The sequence below is a fragment of the Lithobates pipiens genome, unplaced genomic scaffold, assembly GCF_037356315.1.
Source record: "Lithobates pipiens isolate NorthernLeopardFrog02 unplaced genomic scaffold, aLitPip1_a1.2 Scaffold_8, whole genome shotgun sequence".
Taxonomy (NCBI): Eukaryota; Metazoa; Chordata; class Amphibia; order Anura; family Ranidae; genus Lithobates; species Lithobates pipiens.
Window position 1 is genome coordinate 634,470,931 of NW_027507903.1, and position 15,653 is coordinate 634,486,583.

A 15,653-nucleotide genomic window follows, 5' to 3' on the forward strand; every position below is an offset into this window, starting at 1 on the left:
CTACTGTGATTAGTCACAGCAGAAGCCAAATCAGCAGGTGCCAGCCAACGGATGTCCACTGGTACTTGCTGATCTACAAGGACACACATTGGACAGAGCTCTGCCTATGTAAACAAGGCAGAGCTCCTCCCTGGTCAGCAGGGATGTCCTGGATTTTGTTTCCCTGCATTTTGTTTAACCACTTCAATACCGGGCACTTTCACCCCCCCCCCCCCTGCCCGGGCCATTTTTCGTCTTTCAGCGCTGTCGTGCTTTGAATGACAACTGTGTGGTCATGCAACACTGTACCCAACTGAATTTTTCATCATTTTCTTGACACAAAGAGCTTTTTGGCGGTATTTCATCACTGCTGGGTATATTTTTTATTTAAAAAAATAAAATAAAAAAGTTTCTTAGCTTGTCAGTAAATTTTGTAAATAATTAATTTTTCTCCTTCACTGACGTGCGCTGATGAGGCGGCACTTATATGCCGCACTGATGGGCGGTACTGGTGGACACCAATGATGGGCGGCACGGATAGGCAGCAATGATGGGCACTGCTGGGAGTCACTGATGGGCACTGCTGGGACTTTCCTGTAATTGGGGCACTGATGATCAGTGCCCCGATTACCTGCCCTGGTCTCCCCTGCAAGGAGATACCGCTGATCAGCACGCCTCGCCACTCGCTTCATCAGTGTGAGGCAAGGAGAGCCGATTACTGGCACTTCCGCATTTACATGTGACTGGACACAGCCGATCACATGGTTAAAGAACCACGTCGTCGGCTCTTTACAGAGATCGGGGTCATGCCGTGTCTTAGGAACACGGCGCACAAGAGCGCGCGTTCTGGGGCACCTTCATAGGATGTCCTCCCAGAACGAGAGCTGCACCGCTCCTCCATCATTTGGCAGGGGGCGGGAGGCAAGTGGTTAAAGTAGAACTATAGGCAACACTTTTCTTTCTGATTTTGGATGGAGTTACAGGGTTATAACCCCTATCAGATTTTTTTTTTCAACCCCATCTATGTACTGTTGCAGAGATTTCTCTTCACTTCCTGTCCTACAGCCAAACAGAGGGGATCCCTGCAAACTAAGGGAATCTCTCAGGTCACCAGAAATAGTGTGCCCATTGGAAGATCTCCCTTCTATTACTTTTCTGGGGAAAACCAAAATATTGGATTTTCCTTTACTTTCAATGATAATGGTAAACAGGACACAGAGAGGGCGATTCTTAAAGGGGGCACAGAAAGCAATAAAAACTGACAAGCATTCTAATCCCTCTACACAAAAACAAAAAAACTTTGTTCTACTTAAATTTTGCAAAAGAGGATTGAATTTAATTATTGTAATGAGTGGCCATTACTTTTTGCATGAACTTTGTTCATTTGCAAACTTTGTGACTTATTGGTTTGGATTGTTTACTTTATTCAAACTTTATGTTTATTCAAACTTTATGTCATGGAAACCTAGGAGGTAATGTTAACCTTTCTCAAAAAATTAAAAAAAGTGTTAAAATCATTCCAAACAATTACAGGAAGAATACCACATCCCTAGAACTCGTTATTTTCCAATACCTCCAATTACGCCAATGCGTTCCATGTCCAGCAGAGATGATCTCCACTATTGTTCAATCAACTAGTTGTCCTTAACACGGTACTTAAGGTAACCGGCAAAACGGGGGGACGTTTCATATGTTTATCTTAGTGGACCTTTTCTCCCCCCTCCCCCCCCCATGGACATGGAAAATAAATAAATAAAATAAAGGATTTGAGAGATCTCTGCTGAGTGGGGATTTAGCAATGTATTAGCTTCACAAATATGGCCATAGAGAATCTAAACTTTGTCCAAGATGTCTTGGAGACGAGGGGGACCTACTGCACAAATATTGGCATTATCCCAAGTTATTTCGGTATTGGCGTTGCATAGTGGACATAGCCCGTTTGGTGTTAGTTTCCAAGATTCCCTGTACCCCTCTCACGTATGTCTAGGGTTGGCTGGAACTTCCGGAAAAGAACACCATGGCGAACTGTTGCCAAAAAGGCAAGTGTTATTTATAGCTGGGAAACTGATAGCCATGAAGTGGTTGTCACCTTCTTCTCCAACATCTTGGATTAAGGAGGTCAATTCCTCCCTCCATTTAGAAAAACAGAAATCATCAGCAAAGGGGTTTCCCACAAAAATTTGAAAAAAAATAAATGTGGGAAGCTTGGCTGGACATGCCTACGGTGTAGCACTGGTGGAACTGGTATGGGATAGACTGATCCTTAAAGCGGTTGTAAACCCGCTGATGTGGGTTTTTTTTTTTTCCCACCTGCAAAGGAAAAGGCATAATGAGCTAGTATGCACCGCATACTAGCTCATTATGAAATATTTACCTTAGAACGAGGCCCCAACATCTGGTCCGATCCATGCCGAGGGAGCTGACATGTTCCCTCTGCGTTTCTTCCAGGTATCGCGGCTCCGGTGCTGTGAGTGTCCGGAGCCGCGATATCACCACTCCCGCGCATGGAATTTCTTCCCGGCAGGGGCCGGGCTTCCAGCCGAGAATCCCCTGTACGCATACAAGTTTAGGAGATCTTTTTTTTTACCTACAGGTAAGCCTTATTAAAGTCCCAAAAAGGAATATACAACCACTTTAAAAGCACCTATTCCGTTGATACACTATTTCCCCATTGATTTCTGCAAATATACCTTCTCTCGATTATACTTATGGGCCCCTTCTGTCCAAGAGTGACAACGTCACTACCCCTTTACCCTGGTGTTGGATTGCGATTACATATTATGTTATATATAACTGGATACTAGATAAAGTTGATCCGGTGTAGTGTCATATTTTGCTCCCCATCATAGAATGCTCCGGAAGTGACGTTGCGGCCAGAAATTTTGCACTGCGCATGCACAATGCTTTCCAAATGCTTGCACCATGCGTTCCAGAGGATTTCCGACAATGTAGTTCAGTGAAACCGTCAGATAATGTCACGGGAGTGAGGGGAGGTAATCGTGACATTAACTTTAGACAGAGCAGAGAGCGGCGGAGAGAGAGCAGGTAACTGTGGCTCAGGGAGGGGATTACTTCCCCTCACTTCTCTGACATTATCTGATGGTTTCACTGGTTTGCATTGTCGCAAATCATTTGGAACGCATGGCGCAAGTGTTTGGAACGCATCGCGCATGCGCAGTGCTAAATTTCTGGCCGCAACGTTACTTCCGGAGCATTCTATGATGGGGAGCAAAATATGACACTACACCGGGGGAATATCAGATTGCCTCTCGAGGGATCAGGAAGCAATTTTTTCACCTGCTGAAGCAAATTGGATCATGCTTTGCTGTTTTTTTTTTTTGCCTTCCTCTGGATCAACTGTGGGTATAGGATTGTGTATATGGGATTTTTATTGGTTGAATTAGACAGACTTGTGTCTTTTTTCAACCAGACTATGTAACTATATGGTGAAGTTTAACCACTTCCCATCCAGGCTATTCCTGGTCTTGAGATAGATTTGTTGCTCTCGCTTTAACGTTCGTGGCGATGCCTCACGTGTGAATCGAATGCAGTTTACATATGAGGGCGCGATGTAGGCACGAGTTTGCTTCTGCATGCGAACTCGCAGGGATGGGGCGCTTCAAATTTATTTTTTATTGCTTCTTTTATTTTCAATTTTTACACTTCCCCCCTTTAAAATGTATTTATTTTTGATCACTTTCATTCCTATTACAAGGGATGTAAACATCCTTTGTAATAGGAATAGGGCATTACAGAGGTCCTCTTTATGGACCTATAAGACCCCATATGTGTCTCTCCTCTAAGCTAGAAAAAAAAAATTATAATTTCAGCTTTCCAATACACAGCAATGTTTACAACTGCCGGGCGTGACGTCATAACATTGTGCCCAAGCCTCTGAAATAGGGCCTCCTAGAGAAAATAGAGAATCTGTTCCTTGGCAATCTTTATGGTCAACTTCCAGCGCCGGTGGATTCCTTCTCCGGCTTGCCGATCGCCTGGGTGAGCCGATAGAAGCACTGGAGAACATTTAAGCGGCTGAACTGCCACTGTGATTGTTCTTACGGTGCAGGGAATCGACCGGCTGAAAAGAACGATGCCAGGTTGATGCCAGGTTGATGCAGGTAAAACCACCGAAAGGGGAGGACGTCCATGAACGCCCTCCCGGCAGGAAGCGACTAATAGGACTACGAGGCCGTTTTCCCCGTTCCAACACATCCCTTTTCCTTTGACGCTTTTGTTTTTTTCTAAGGCATATGACTTCTTTTGATGCACTGAATTTATATGGTATGATGATTGTACTCCATTTCATTTTGTAAAAGGTTTATACCTGGTCATACCCTATTATTCCCCTATGTAATTCTGTAATAAAAACTGGCAAAAAACCCCCCCAAAAAACCTTGTGTATGTCATATGTATTAGGCAATCAAATTTCATCAAAATAAAAGTATATATTTCCTTGCATGCAAATGTGTGTGTTTATTTGAATATTTCTGGTGAGGGGGTCCATAACTTTCATCAGATTTCTAAAAGGGGTCAGTGACTCAAAAAAAAATTAACCACTGTTCTAAAATAACAACAAGGTTTTCTGTATCCTTAAAGTGTAAGTTAGTCTTTACAGAAAATCTGTAACGTGACCTTACACTGGACCCCAATCTCCCCCCCCCCCCGGTCCTGGAGTCCCATGATCCTCTGCTGTCAGATGCCGGCATGCCACTTCTCCGGTCCAGGGAACCAGAAATCACCGTGGCTCTTTCCCCTTGCATTGCTGACAGGATGGACTGGGAGGATTCCGATTGGTCAGCGCCATCCATGTGACAGTACTGACCAATTAGAATCACTCTGTTACATAATGCCTAAGCAGTACAGATAGGTGGCTGTAAAGGCACAGGTTTTTTTTACCTTCGTGCTTTCTATGCATGAAAGTAAAAAGCCTTCTGTGTGCAGCAGCCACACCATCCCTCCCCCTTACTTACCTGAGCCCCCTCTCAGTCCAGCGATGTCCACAAGAGCCTTGCCTCTCTTGGGACTCACATTACTGATTGGCTTTTGGCAGCAGCAAAAGCAATTGGCTCCGGCTGTTGTCAATCACAGCCAGTGAACCAAACCGGAGATAGATGGGCCGAGCCGCAGCTCCGTGTGTGAATGGACACACAGAGCCGGGGGTTGGGGGCGAGCCTGCTAGGGTGAACCCAGAGCAAGCTGCTTGTTGTGGGGGGCACCCAGCAGGAGGGAGGAGCGCCGGCGTGGGACCCGAGAAGAGGAAGATCCGGGCTGCTCTTGGCAAAACCACTGCACAGAGCAGGTAATTATGACACGTTTTTTATAAAAAAAATACAAATAAACGACTAGACTTTAATATCACTTTAAGATTTTGAATCCCCATACTGATGAATGTAAAGGATCGTGAGACTCCGGTATAGTGGGACAGAGGAGAATGGGGTCCAGTGTAAGGTAACCATACAGATTTTCTGTAAAGGTGAAGTAGTTAGTCTTTAAAGTTTCAATAAAACTGGATCACTTTTAGTTAAAAGTAAACTTTCAAAAAGACCCCAAATATCTTCTTTACCTATATAGAAATAAATAAAAAAAGCAAAAGCAAAAAGCAGAAGATAAAAAATAAAAAAAATACTTTGTTTACTTCCACCCTGGACCGGACATCACTCCGGCCCTCCAAGGCCATAGAGGAGATCAAAAATGATGTAGTCTTCTATAGTCTCTGAACAGCCGGCCGCACTGTCGGGTCATTTCCCTGGCGTGCCGGTGGAAATGGTAAGCCTAGAAACACCAGTGAGCTGTCCCCTCCCGCAGCTTTTAAAAGCATTATTCCAGCGGCTCAGACTGCTTTGATGAGTAAAAAATAAATAAATGAATATATAAAATAAAAAAAACGGGATTATGGCGGATAGCTTTAGCCATAACCTCAGTAGACCACTTGAAAACCACAACACACATATACAAAAAAACGCAATACGTGTATTATATATACACACACATATACAAAAAAAAAAAAAAAAAAAGATATATATATGTATTAATTTTCACTCCAAAGACATGCATGTAGATCAATTGGCTTCTGTCCAAAATTGACCCTAGTGTATGAACGCGGACCTTGAATCATGGGCTCCTTGAGGGTAGGGACTGATGTGAGTGTGCAATGTACAGGGATAGGGGCAATGATAGGCACTCACTCAGGTTGAACTGGATGGACTGGTGTCTTTATTCAACCTTACTACGTAATAAATTATATATATATATATATATATATATATATATATATATATATATATATATATATATATATATATATATATATATATATATATATACATACATACATACATATACACATACACACACACACACACACACACACACACACACACACGTATTGTGGTCAGAAAATGGTTAATAGACAATGCATTCATGACTGGAGTGAACACACATGCCGGCACCCCCATCTCAGAGGACCAGGAGGGAATCGGCTCATCTCTTAGCTTTTTAGCGGCGCATTAAGTTTCATTACAGTTTAGGTTCAAATCGATGAGGTTTTTTTGTTTTTTTTTTTACATTTTTCTAATAAAATATACCTTTCAAAAATATCTTCAACAACAGAACCCCTATATAATTCAAGAAGTTTTCTAAATTTAGCCAAAAGAAACACACACACACACACACACAAAACCCGAGGGATCCATGTACTGACCCATGCGGGGGTAAGCCGGGCATCTGGTCGGCGGTGTCCAGGTAGCTGGCCAGCCATGCCATGGTCTTGCTAAGGTTTCCCGACCTCTCTCTCAGTGGAGCGGAGTCTGAGGCGGTGAAATCATCCTGCTTGATGCGATCGGGAGTGGCCTCTATGATCTGTTCTGCGAGGGTGACCATATCAACCTGGGACAAGGGAGAGTGGGGGGGCGATGGGGAGGGGGAAGGAGGTGAGGGGCCGTAAGAGAAAGGAAGGTGCACAAGAAGAAACAAAAAGAAAGGGACGGGGGGAGAGGAAGTAAAGAGAGCAACAGATAAACAGCATGGAAAGAGTGTGGGGTAGAAGAGCGGTGGGGAACAAGGAGAGAAACTTTACCTGCAAAAAGTCTCGGTTTTCGGTGTCTTCTTTGTATTGCAGGAGATCTGCATCAACCACTCCAGGGGAGTCCAGGTACTGGCGTTGTTCCACGGGGTCGTCTAGGTCCCAAGATGCCGCCCCTAGCAGCCTGGAATTAGGGGATGCTTCTACAGGAGCGTCCTGGCTGCTCTCTGGGCTGCAGTCCAGTGAACCACGGAGAGCAGAGCTGCTGGAGTAGGCGGAAGTGACAGAAATGGAGCCATCTGACACGTCGGAAGGAGACGGGAGACTGCTGAGACCTGGAGAGAGAAAACGTTCAGAAGAATGTAAAAGTCGCCCTCAATTTCTCAGAATAGGAATGATAAAGGTTTTGTAGAACAATAGGATTTTCGAGCTAACTGTAAAATCATTTTGGGAGATGAAGAGAAGCGTCTTGGCCGCCTCATACCTTCCTGCAACCCTGGGCCCACCCAAGCACACTAGAACGGGGTGTGGACCCCAAGCATTCATTTCTGGGTGTGCCAGCACAGAAGGGAGCTCGTCCCAGGCTCCTGAAATCACTGCCAATGAAAAAAAGGACTCCCTGAAGCCGCACATCCATGCTGTCCTTAAATGTGTGAATGGCAACCTCATTCTTGGCCCTGACCAGGCCACGCCCCCATGTTTCACTCCGCCCCCAATGCGTTTCGCTCCGCCCCCCAATGCTTAGTCATAGGGCTGAAGATCCCAGGCATGTGGGGGGGTATTTATGCATCATTGGTCGTCATTCAAAGGTGCAAAAAAAATGTAACAGGTGTGTGTGGTGTCTGTAGAAAAGGCTAGCTTATAAGATACGAGATAATTAAACCGCCTGAGGCTTTTTACTTTTCACAGCCTCAGGCTTCTATAGACTACAATTCATACATACGACTCCGCTTCATGTTTAATCTCATTATAGTTACATTTATTTATTTTTTTAGGTTAGGACTTCCCATGTCGTGAACCACTTGCTTACTGGGCACTTCTACTCACCCCCTTCCTGCCTAGGCCAATTTCCAGCTTTCAGCACTGTCGCACTTTGAATGACAATTACTCAGCCATGCAACACTGTACCCAAATTAAATTTTTTAAATTTTTATCACACACACAGAGCTTTCTTTTGGTGGTTTTTAATCACCACTTGCGTTTTTTCTATTGTTTGCTAAACAATTTTTTTTTGACATAAAACGTTTTTCATATTTTGTTATAAAATTTAGCCAACAGGTAATTTCTCTTTCACTGATAAGCTGCACTGGTGGGCACTAATGAGGCAGCAGTGATACGTGGCACGCATAGACGGCATTGATGGGCACCGATAGATGGCACTGGGGGGGGGCACTGATGGGTGGCACAGAGGGGTGGCATTGATTAGCAGTAGTGATGGGCACTGATAGATGGCACTGGTGAGCACAGATTTGAGGCACAGATGGGTGGCATGGAGAGGTGGCTCCGATTAGCAGTACTGGGGGGCACTGATAGATGGCACTGGTGGGCACAGATCTGCAGCACTGGAGGGCACTGATGGGTGACACGGAGAGGTGGCACTGATTAGCAGTACTGATGGGCACTGATAGATGGCACTGGTGGGCACAGATCTGCAGCACTGGAGGGCACTGATGGGTGACACGGAGAGGTGGCACTGATTTGCAGTACTGATGGGCACTAATAGATGGCACTGGTGGGCACTGATTAGCAGTACTAATAAGCACTGATAGATGGCACTGGTGGGCACAGATTTGCAGCACTAAAGGGCACGGAGAGGTGGCACTGATTAGCAGCACTGATGGGCAATGATAGATGGCACTTAAGGGACCATTGTCACTTAATCAGAAGCCGGTTACCAGCTTAATTTTTTTCTTCACGCTGTGAAGAAAAGAAAAAAAAAAGCCGGTAACAGTCTTCTGTTTACCTCTGTGATCAGCCGTCATTGGCTGACAGCTGATGATGCGGTTAAGGGGCCCACTGTGGTAGGCCTTTTACCCTGCTCTGTGATCAGCCCAAGAGCATAAAAAGTACGGCGTGTGGAAGGCGCAAAAACGGGAAGACGCACATGGACGCCCTTCCGGCATTTGAGGTCCCTGCTGTAGCCGTCTTTCAGCTATAGCGTGATCATCAAGTGGTTAAATATTACATGAACAGCACTGACAAAAATAGGTTAGTGTTCCCTCAAGTCATAGTTCTGACCCTCGGTAGGGGGAGACAGCGCTATTACCGGTATCTGCACTTGTAGATATCGGAGAGAGTCCTCGACCAATCTCCTGGCTTCCCATCAAGGAGTGCCAGCTCCCAGAATGCAACTCGGTGAAGTTTCCCGGTGCCACTTCTTGTCTCTGCATCTCCTCCAGAGTGGAGGCCAATTTGACGTGTCCTCGAGAACGGGCAACTCCAAGAGGAAAGCGGCCCAAGGAGTCCGGTATGGAGAGAGCCCGGCAGTCCCAGCGGAAGAGGAGGGTGGCAGCCTCTGTGTGCCCCAGAGCACAGGCCCACATCTGTCATAAAGAAGCAAGAACAGTATAAATGTAAAGCATATAAAGACCCAAAACCACAAAGTGCATATAATAAGTACAATAAGAAGATAAATGGGTGAATGTGACAAAAGAACAACTCTTAGCTTCATAAGTTAGAAAACAGACTGATATTCATGAAGTTCAACCTCTCCCATCTCCTGCAGTTTTGAAGAAGTGTTGGTGCTCCCTGAAAATAACTTTATACTAAGTGAGTGCTGTAGTGAATACGGTCTGGGAATGGGTACTGACACAAGGTTAACCACTTCAATACCAGGCACTTATACACCTTCCTGCCCAGACTAATTTTGAGCTTTCAACGCTGTCGCACTTTGAATGACAATTGCGCGGTCATGCTACACTGTACTCAAACTCAATTTTTATAATTTTTTTTCCACAAATAGAGCTTTCTTTTGGTGGTATTTGATCACCTCTGCGGTTTTTATTTTTTGCGCTACAAATAAAAAAATACTGAAAATTTTGAAAAAAAAAATGTTTTTTTTTTTGTTTCAGTTTCAAAACTTTGTAAATAAGTACATTTTCTCCTTCACTGATGGGGCTACACTGATGGGCACTGATAAGGCGGCACGGATAGGCGGCACAGGTGGGCACTCATAGGCGGCACAGGTGGGCACTCATAGGCGGCACAGGTGGGCACTCATAGGCGGCACAGGTGGGCACTCATAGGCGGCATTGGTGTTATAGTAATGGATGCCAATCAGTGCCAAACAATAATGCATGCCAATCAGTGATGCCCATTGTGGGCACTGATTGGCATCCATTATGGGCACTGATTGGCACCCATTGTGCCGACTGGCATCCCTGGTGGTCTAGGGAGGATTACCTTTTCCCTGGTGGTCTGGTGGCGTCCCTGGTGGTCCAGTGTGGGCATCCTCAGGGGGGCTGTGCTGATGATCAGCACAGACCCCCCCTGTCAGAGGAGCAGCCGATCGGCTCTCCTCTACTCGCGTCTGACAGACGCGAGTGAGGGAAAGCCGATCACCGGCTCTTCCCATTTACACTGTGATCAGACGTGATTGGACACGGCTGATCACGTGGTAAAGAGTCTCCGTCGGAGACTCTTTACCGAGATCGTAGTTGCTGGGTGTCAGACTGACACCCCGCAACAACAATCGCCGCGTCATATGACATCCGGTCAGGATTATGAAACCACTTTGCCGCAGTCAATTGCCTATAGGGCGGGCGGCAAGTGGTTAAGGCATGTATTACCATCACACCAAGGATCTTGGAAATAGCAGGCAAAAAAATGGATTGAAGTGATCGCAACCTGGTCATCCCTACGGCTTACCGGAGCCGTCGTTAGTGGAAGGGACAGTGTAAAAATAAATAAGATAAAAAATAAATACATTTAAAAGCGGCCCGTCCCACTGCCCAAAAAAAATGCGTTTGTAAGACCGCTGCGCAAATATGGTGTGACAAAGTATTGTAACGACCGCTATTTTATTCTCTAGGATGTTTGAAAAAAAAAAAAAAAAAAATATAAATATAAATATATATATATATATATATATATATATATATATATATATATATATATATATATATATATATATATATATATATATATATATATATATATATAATAATGTTTGGGGGTAAAGACCAAGTATAAAAAATAGGCCTGGTCCTTAAGTGGTTAACCCCAATTTTGCCAAGCAGTCGTAGGGCATTTGCGGTCCTTCCCCATTGGCTTGTATGCGTGGCGTTACAGGTCGGGTCAATTCAGCCACGGTTGTGAAGCGAAGCATTGTGGTCGAGGTAAATAAATATCCCCCTCTTCTGCTTATTGCAGCTTTGGGGGGGCACAGTTGGCAGGCGGGGAAAAAAAACAAAAAACGGGCAGGCTCAACTGCAAGTCTAAAATGACAGCTTAGGGGTTTATAGAGGGGCGATACTATACTACCAACACATGTTCTTTATGTACATCACAATATTTTATTTACTTTTTTTTTAGCTCCAGTATGGTGCACGATAAGCTTATTGTTATCCAGTATCCCCAGTATTTCTCAGTCGTTCAATCGTGAAGAATTGGGAATATCATACCATACAGCAAAGAAAAGAGGTGGGGGATGACAAGGTAATGTGTATTACTTTACAAATGTTTTGGTAGGTAAATCGGTTCTTAGCTTTGTTGAAGGTGTTTGGTTAGAGTTTTAGCTTTGGAACAAACAAAAAACAAAACAAAAAAAAACACACTGACCAGAGGAGTGCATGAGAAGTGATCGACGTTCAGAGGATCCACCTCTAACTCCACCACCAAACTCTGAGAATGGATGTTTCTGAAAACAGATGAACAGATTTATGTGAGTTTTTGTTAAATATTTTTCTTACTCCATTTTGCAAAACCACAAGTCACTCACCTCCACTGTATTAACGTCTCGATAAGCCTGGCGTAGCCCTGGGCTGCGGCCAGATGGAGCAAGGTCATTCCGCGGAAGCTCATCTCATGGGCTAGAAGGTCTGAAGTCACCCAGCAGGTCTGTGACATCATTTTTTCACAAACAGCAACAAGTCGAGCCTCGAAGGAATCTGCAGATGACACCTAAAAGGATTGAAGGAAAAAAATAAATTGTAATTACCCATAAATTGTATGTATGTAATTAGACAAAAAAACTACGACAGGACATTTCAAAGGACTAGAACAGTCGCTCAACCTTTTCAACACAGAGGAACCCTTGAAATAGTTCGAGTCTCAGGGAACCCCTGCTAAAAATTTGAAATCTACAACTCATGATACATTAGTGTGATGGTCAGTGGGAAGAATGGTCCTTACATTTGTGGTCATTGGGAAGAATTACCTCCTTACAGATAGCTAAAAAGATCAATGTATCGATGGGAACTTATCCAAGAGGCCGAAATGGCCCAATGCTGAAGGAACCCCCAGCAAACTCTGGAGGAACCCTAGGGCTCCACGGAACCCTGGCTGAGAATCACTGCCCTAGGAGGATTAAAAAAAAAAAAAAGAGCATCTGAAATTACACAATCCATGGAACAGATATAAACCCTGAAAATTACTTTCTATGGTTCAATCCAGTGAATACAAAGCACTCATGGCAACCTCCTAATTCACATACTAGTTCTTAGTGGATTAAGGCACTGCAGACATTGGAACAACATGATGATCAATTCAATAAACTACCATTTAATGTTCGTATTTTCAAAGTACACCTCTCCAAAGTAAGTTCAGGTGTCTCTTGTGAAGCTCCATAAAGACACTGCTTTTTTTTATTTTTTTATTCTTTATTCAATTTTTTTCCAATACAACAAACAATTCAATAGCAAAGTAATCATTACCATCATCAGAAAACAAGGAAAGTGAAGAAAAGAAAAAAGAAAACATCAAATATATTTTCCTTCTCCGATATTATATAATATGGCAATACTCATTATCCCCTTCCCTCTCTTTCCCCACCCCCCCTTAATAATCAATTAATCTCTCTCTCTATATATAGATATATCTATATAGAGATGATAGAGCAGATAGAGCAGATAGAGATGTATAGATATCTAGCTATAGCTACCTAACAGATTTTAAATATACCGTATTTATCGGCGTATAACACGCACATTAATTTTAAGAGGGAAGTTTCAGAAAAAAAACGACATTTAAATAAGGCAGCTGAAATTGAAGTATTGGCGTATAACGCTCACACGCTATTTGCACCAGATTTTCATGGTGAAAAAGTGAGTGTTATACGCCAATTATATATATATATATATATATATATATATATATATATATATATATATATATATATATATATATATATATATATATATACACACACACACACAATTTATCATTTCGCTCAATAATTTCTTTCAATTCACATAGCTTTACTTATTTTAGGTTTAAAGGTTTGAAAAGATGTTGCAACGTACCTATACCAAGTTGTCTAATATGCAGATTTCACACTCAACACTGTTTTTAGTGTTTCTCCAATCCTACTATATACTCTCCCCTCTAAAGGAAGGGGGGGGGGTCCCATTTTTTTGCAGCCAGGACTTCCACATTTTCTCAAATTCCTTGAGATTTCCTCTCATTATATAAACGACTCTTTTACAGATAGTCTCATTTACTACACTAATTTCGTCCCTCACTGCCGGGAGTACCGTAGACTGTCATCTCATTGCAATGATCTTTGTGGCTTGGAATAAGCATCTTAAAATTGCTACTGTGCTACTCTTCCTCTCCTCTAATGTATTCCTGTATCCCAGTATACAAAGTCCAGCCTCCATCTTCAAAGTTATCCAAAATACCTCACCCACTATATTAAGCTCCCCCTCCCAATATTGAAACAACTTTGGGCATCTCCATACCATATTTATGAGACCTCCAGTCTCCTGGCACCTAGGGCATTTATCATCTGGTCTTATACCATACTTGAATAGTCTCTTAAGCCCCATACACACTACCAGATTTTCTGCTGACTTTTTCCTTCAGAATTACCAAAACCATATAATATGGAGGTCAAACCTTAGGGGTTTCAATGTGTATGCAATCAGGCAGGCCCTTGCACTACATGGTTTTGGTAAATCTGAAGGAAAAACTCAGCAGAAAATCTGATGGTGTGTATGGGGCTTTAGGGGTGTAGTAGGCTCTATATATCAGCATCAAATGAGATACTTTCTGCAGGGGCAAGACCGAAACCACTGGTCCCATTCTCCAGGATTCTCCTCCACTGCTCCTGTGATATTTCCCCTATATCCTCTTCCCATCTCTCTTTATCCTTATGGAGGTCCAGTATTAACTCTTTTACGTAACGGTCCAAATAATTTGGATACAAGTCCCTTAGTTGTACCTGCTATGTTTTGGAAGAGAGGAGTTTTATTCCACTCTAAGGCTTGTGTGCTAAATTGGACTTCAAGGGCATGCCGGATCTGTAAGTATCTAAAGAATGAGTATTGTGGTATATTAAATTCCAGTCTCAGATCCAAGAAGTTTTTAAAACTATTAGCATCATACAACTGTCTCAGCCTATTAATAACATGTACTTCCCATTCTCTAACCTTTCCTATCAAGTGCACTTCCTGACGATTCCTATTGTTCCAAAGGGGAGTATATTCAGTTAGCCCAATATAACCCATCTGTTTAACTATTTTCCACATTTTTTTTATTTTTATTGTTGGATTCCGATAACAGAAAGTCTGCCTCCAACGCATTGATAATTTTATTGTGCAGAGCTCACGTTAGCATTATTCTCCCATTAGGGGTACCACCTCCCAGAATGTCACATCCCATTAGGTGTTGCAACTGCGGGATGAGGTACTGCCAGGCCCCCTTACCTGGTCAGGAGCTGCATTGCTCGGAGTCGGATCCTAGCTTGTCCCCCTTTCCATATTAGCTCTCTAAAGAGAGTCTTTTTTTTAAACCATATCTTGCATATTCAAACTGGAGAGTTGTGTAGTAGATACAATAGTTGTGGCATCCAAATCATTTTAATTAGGCTACATCTACCCGCCACCGACAAAGGAAACCGCTTCCAGATATACATTTTTTGTTTAAATTTGGTCAGTAATGGTATTACATTTTTGCTAATATATTAGTTAGGATCTTTAGTCAGGAACAACCCCAAATATCTCAGTGTATCCACTACCACTAGTTGTGGCATTCCTGATATTGTTAAGTCAACAATAGGGTCCACCAGTAAAAGCTCAGATTTCTCTCAGTTTATCACTAATCCTGTAAATCTTCCAAATTCCTCCACTATACTCATTGCTTTTACCAACGACTGCCCCGTATCCCCCAGGAAGAGGAGGATATCATCCGCATACAAAGCTATACTTTCTTCTCCAGTCTTCCTCTGAAATCCTATCATCTCAGGACATGATCTTATACAAATAGCCAATGGTTCCATCGCAAGGCACCCTTGTCTCGTCCCCCTCTCCAACTGGATCTTATCAGAGAGTTCATTATTAATTCTAAGCTTGGCACTAGGGTTACCATAGAGCATTTTATCCAACCAATAAAAGGACCAAACCCAAATCTCCCCAAAGCCCGCCAGATATATCCCCACGCCAGACTTTCAAAAGCTTTGGTCACATCCAGTGACAGCACAGCTCTTGATCCC

At 43.2% G+C, this 15,653-nt stretch overlaps 1 protein-coding gene across 6 annotated transcripts in view; it reads right to left on the reverse strand.

The window, feature by feature from the left end:
• CAMTA2 (calmodulin binding transcription activator 2) overlaps positions 1-15,653 on the reverse strand; it is a 142,918-nt gene that overhangs the window by 23,228 nt on the left and 104,037 nt on the right. For 5 of the 6 annotated variants that reach the window (XM_077470856.1, XM_077470858.1, XM_077470855.1 and 2 more), the window contains exons 13-17: positions 11,943-12,124; positions 11,783-11,861; positions 9,270-9,546; positions 7,058-7,338; positions 6,683-6,867 (exon numbers count right to left, since the gene is read on the reverse strand). In XM_077470856.1, the coding sequence (XP_077326982.1) occupies positions 6,683-6,867; positions 7,058-7,338; positions 9,270-9,546; positions 11,783-11,861; positions 11,943-12,124 (1,004 nt within the window). The remainder of the gene's footprint in view (positions 1-6,682; positions 6,868-7,057; positions 7,339-9,269; positions 9,547-11,782; positions 11,862-11,942; positions 12,125-15,653) is intronic. The other variant, XM_077470859.1, reaches the window with a different exon arrangement.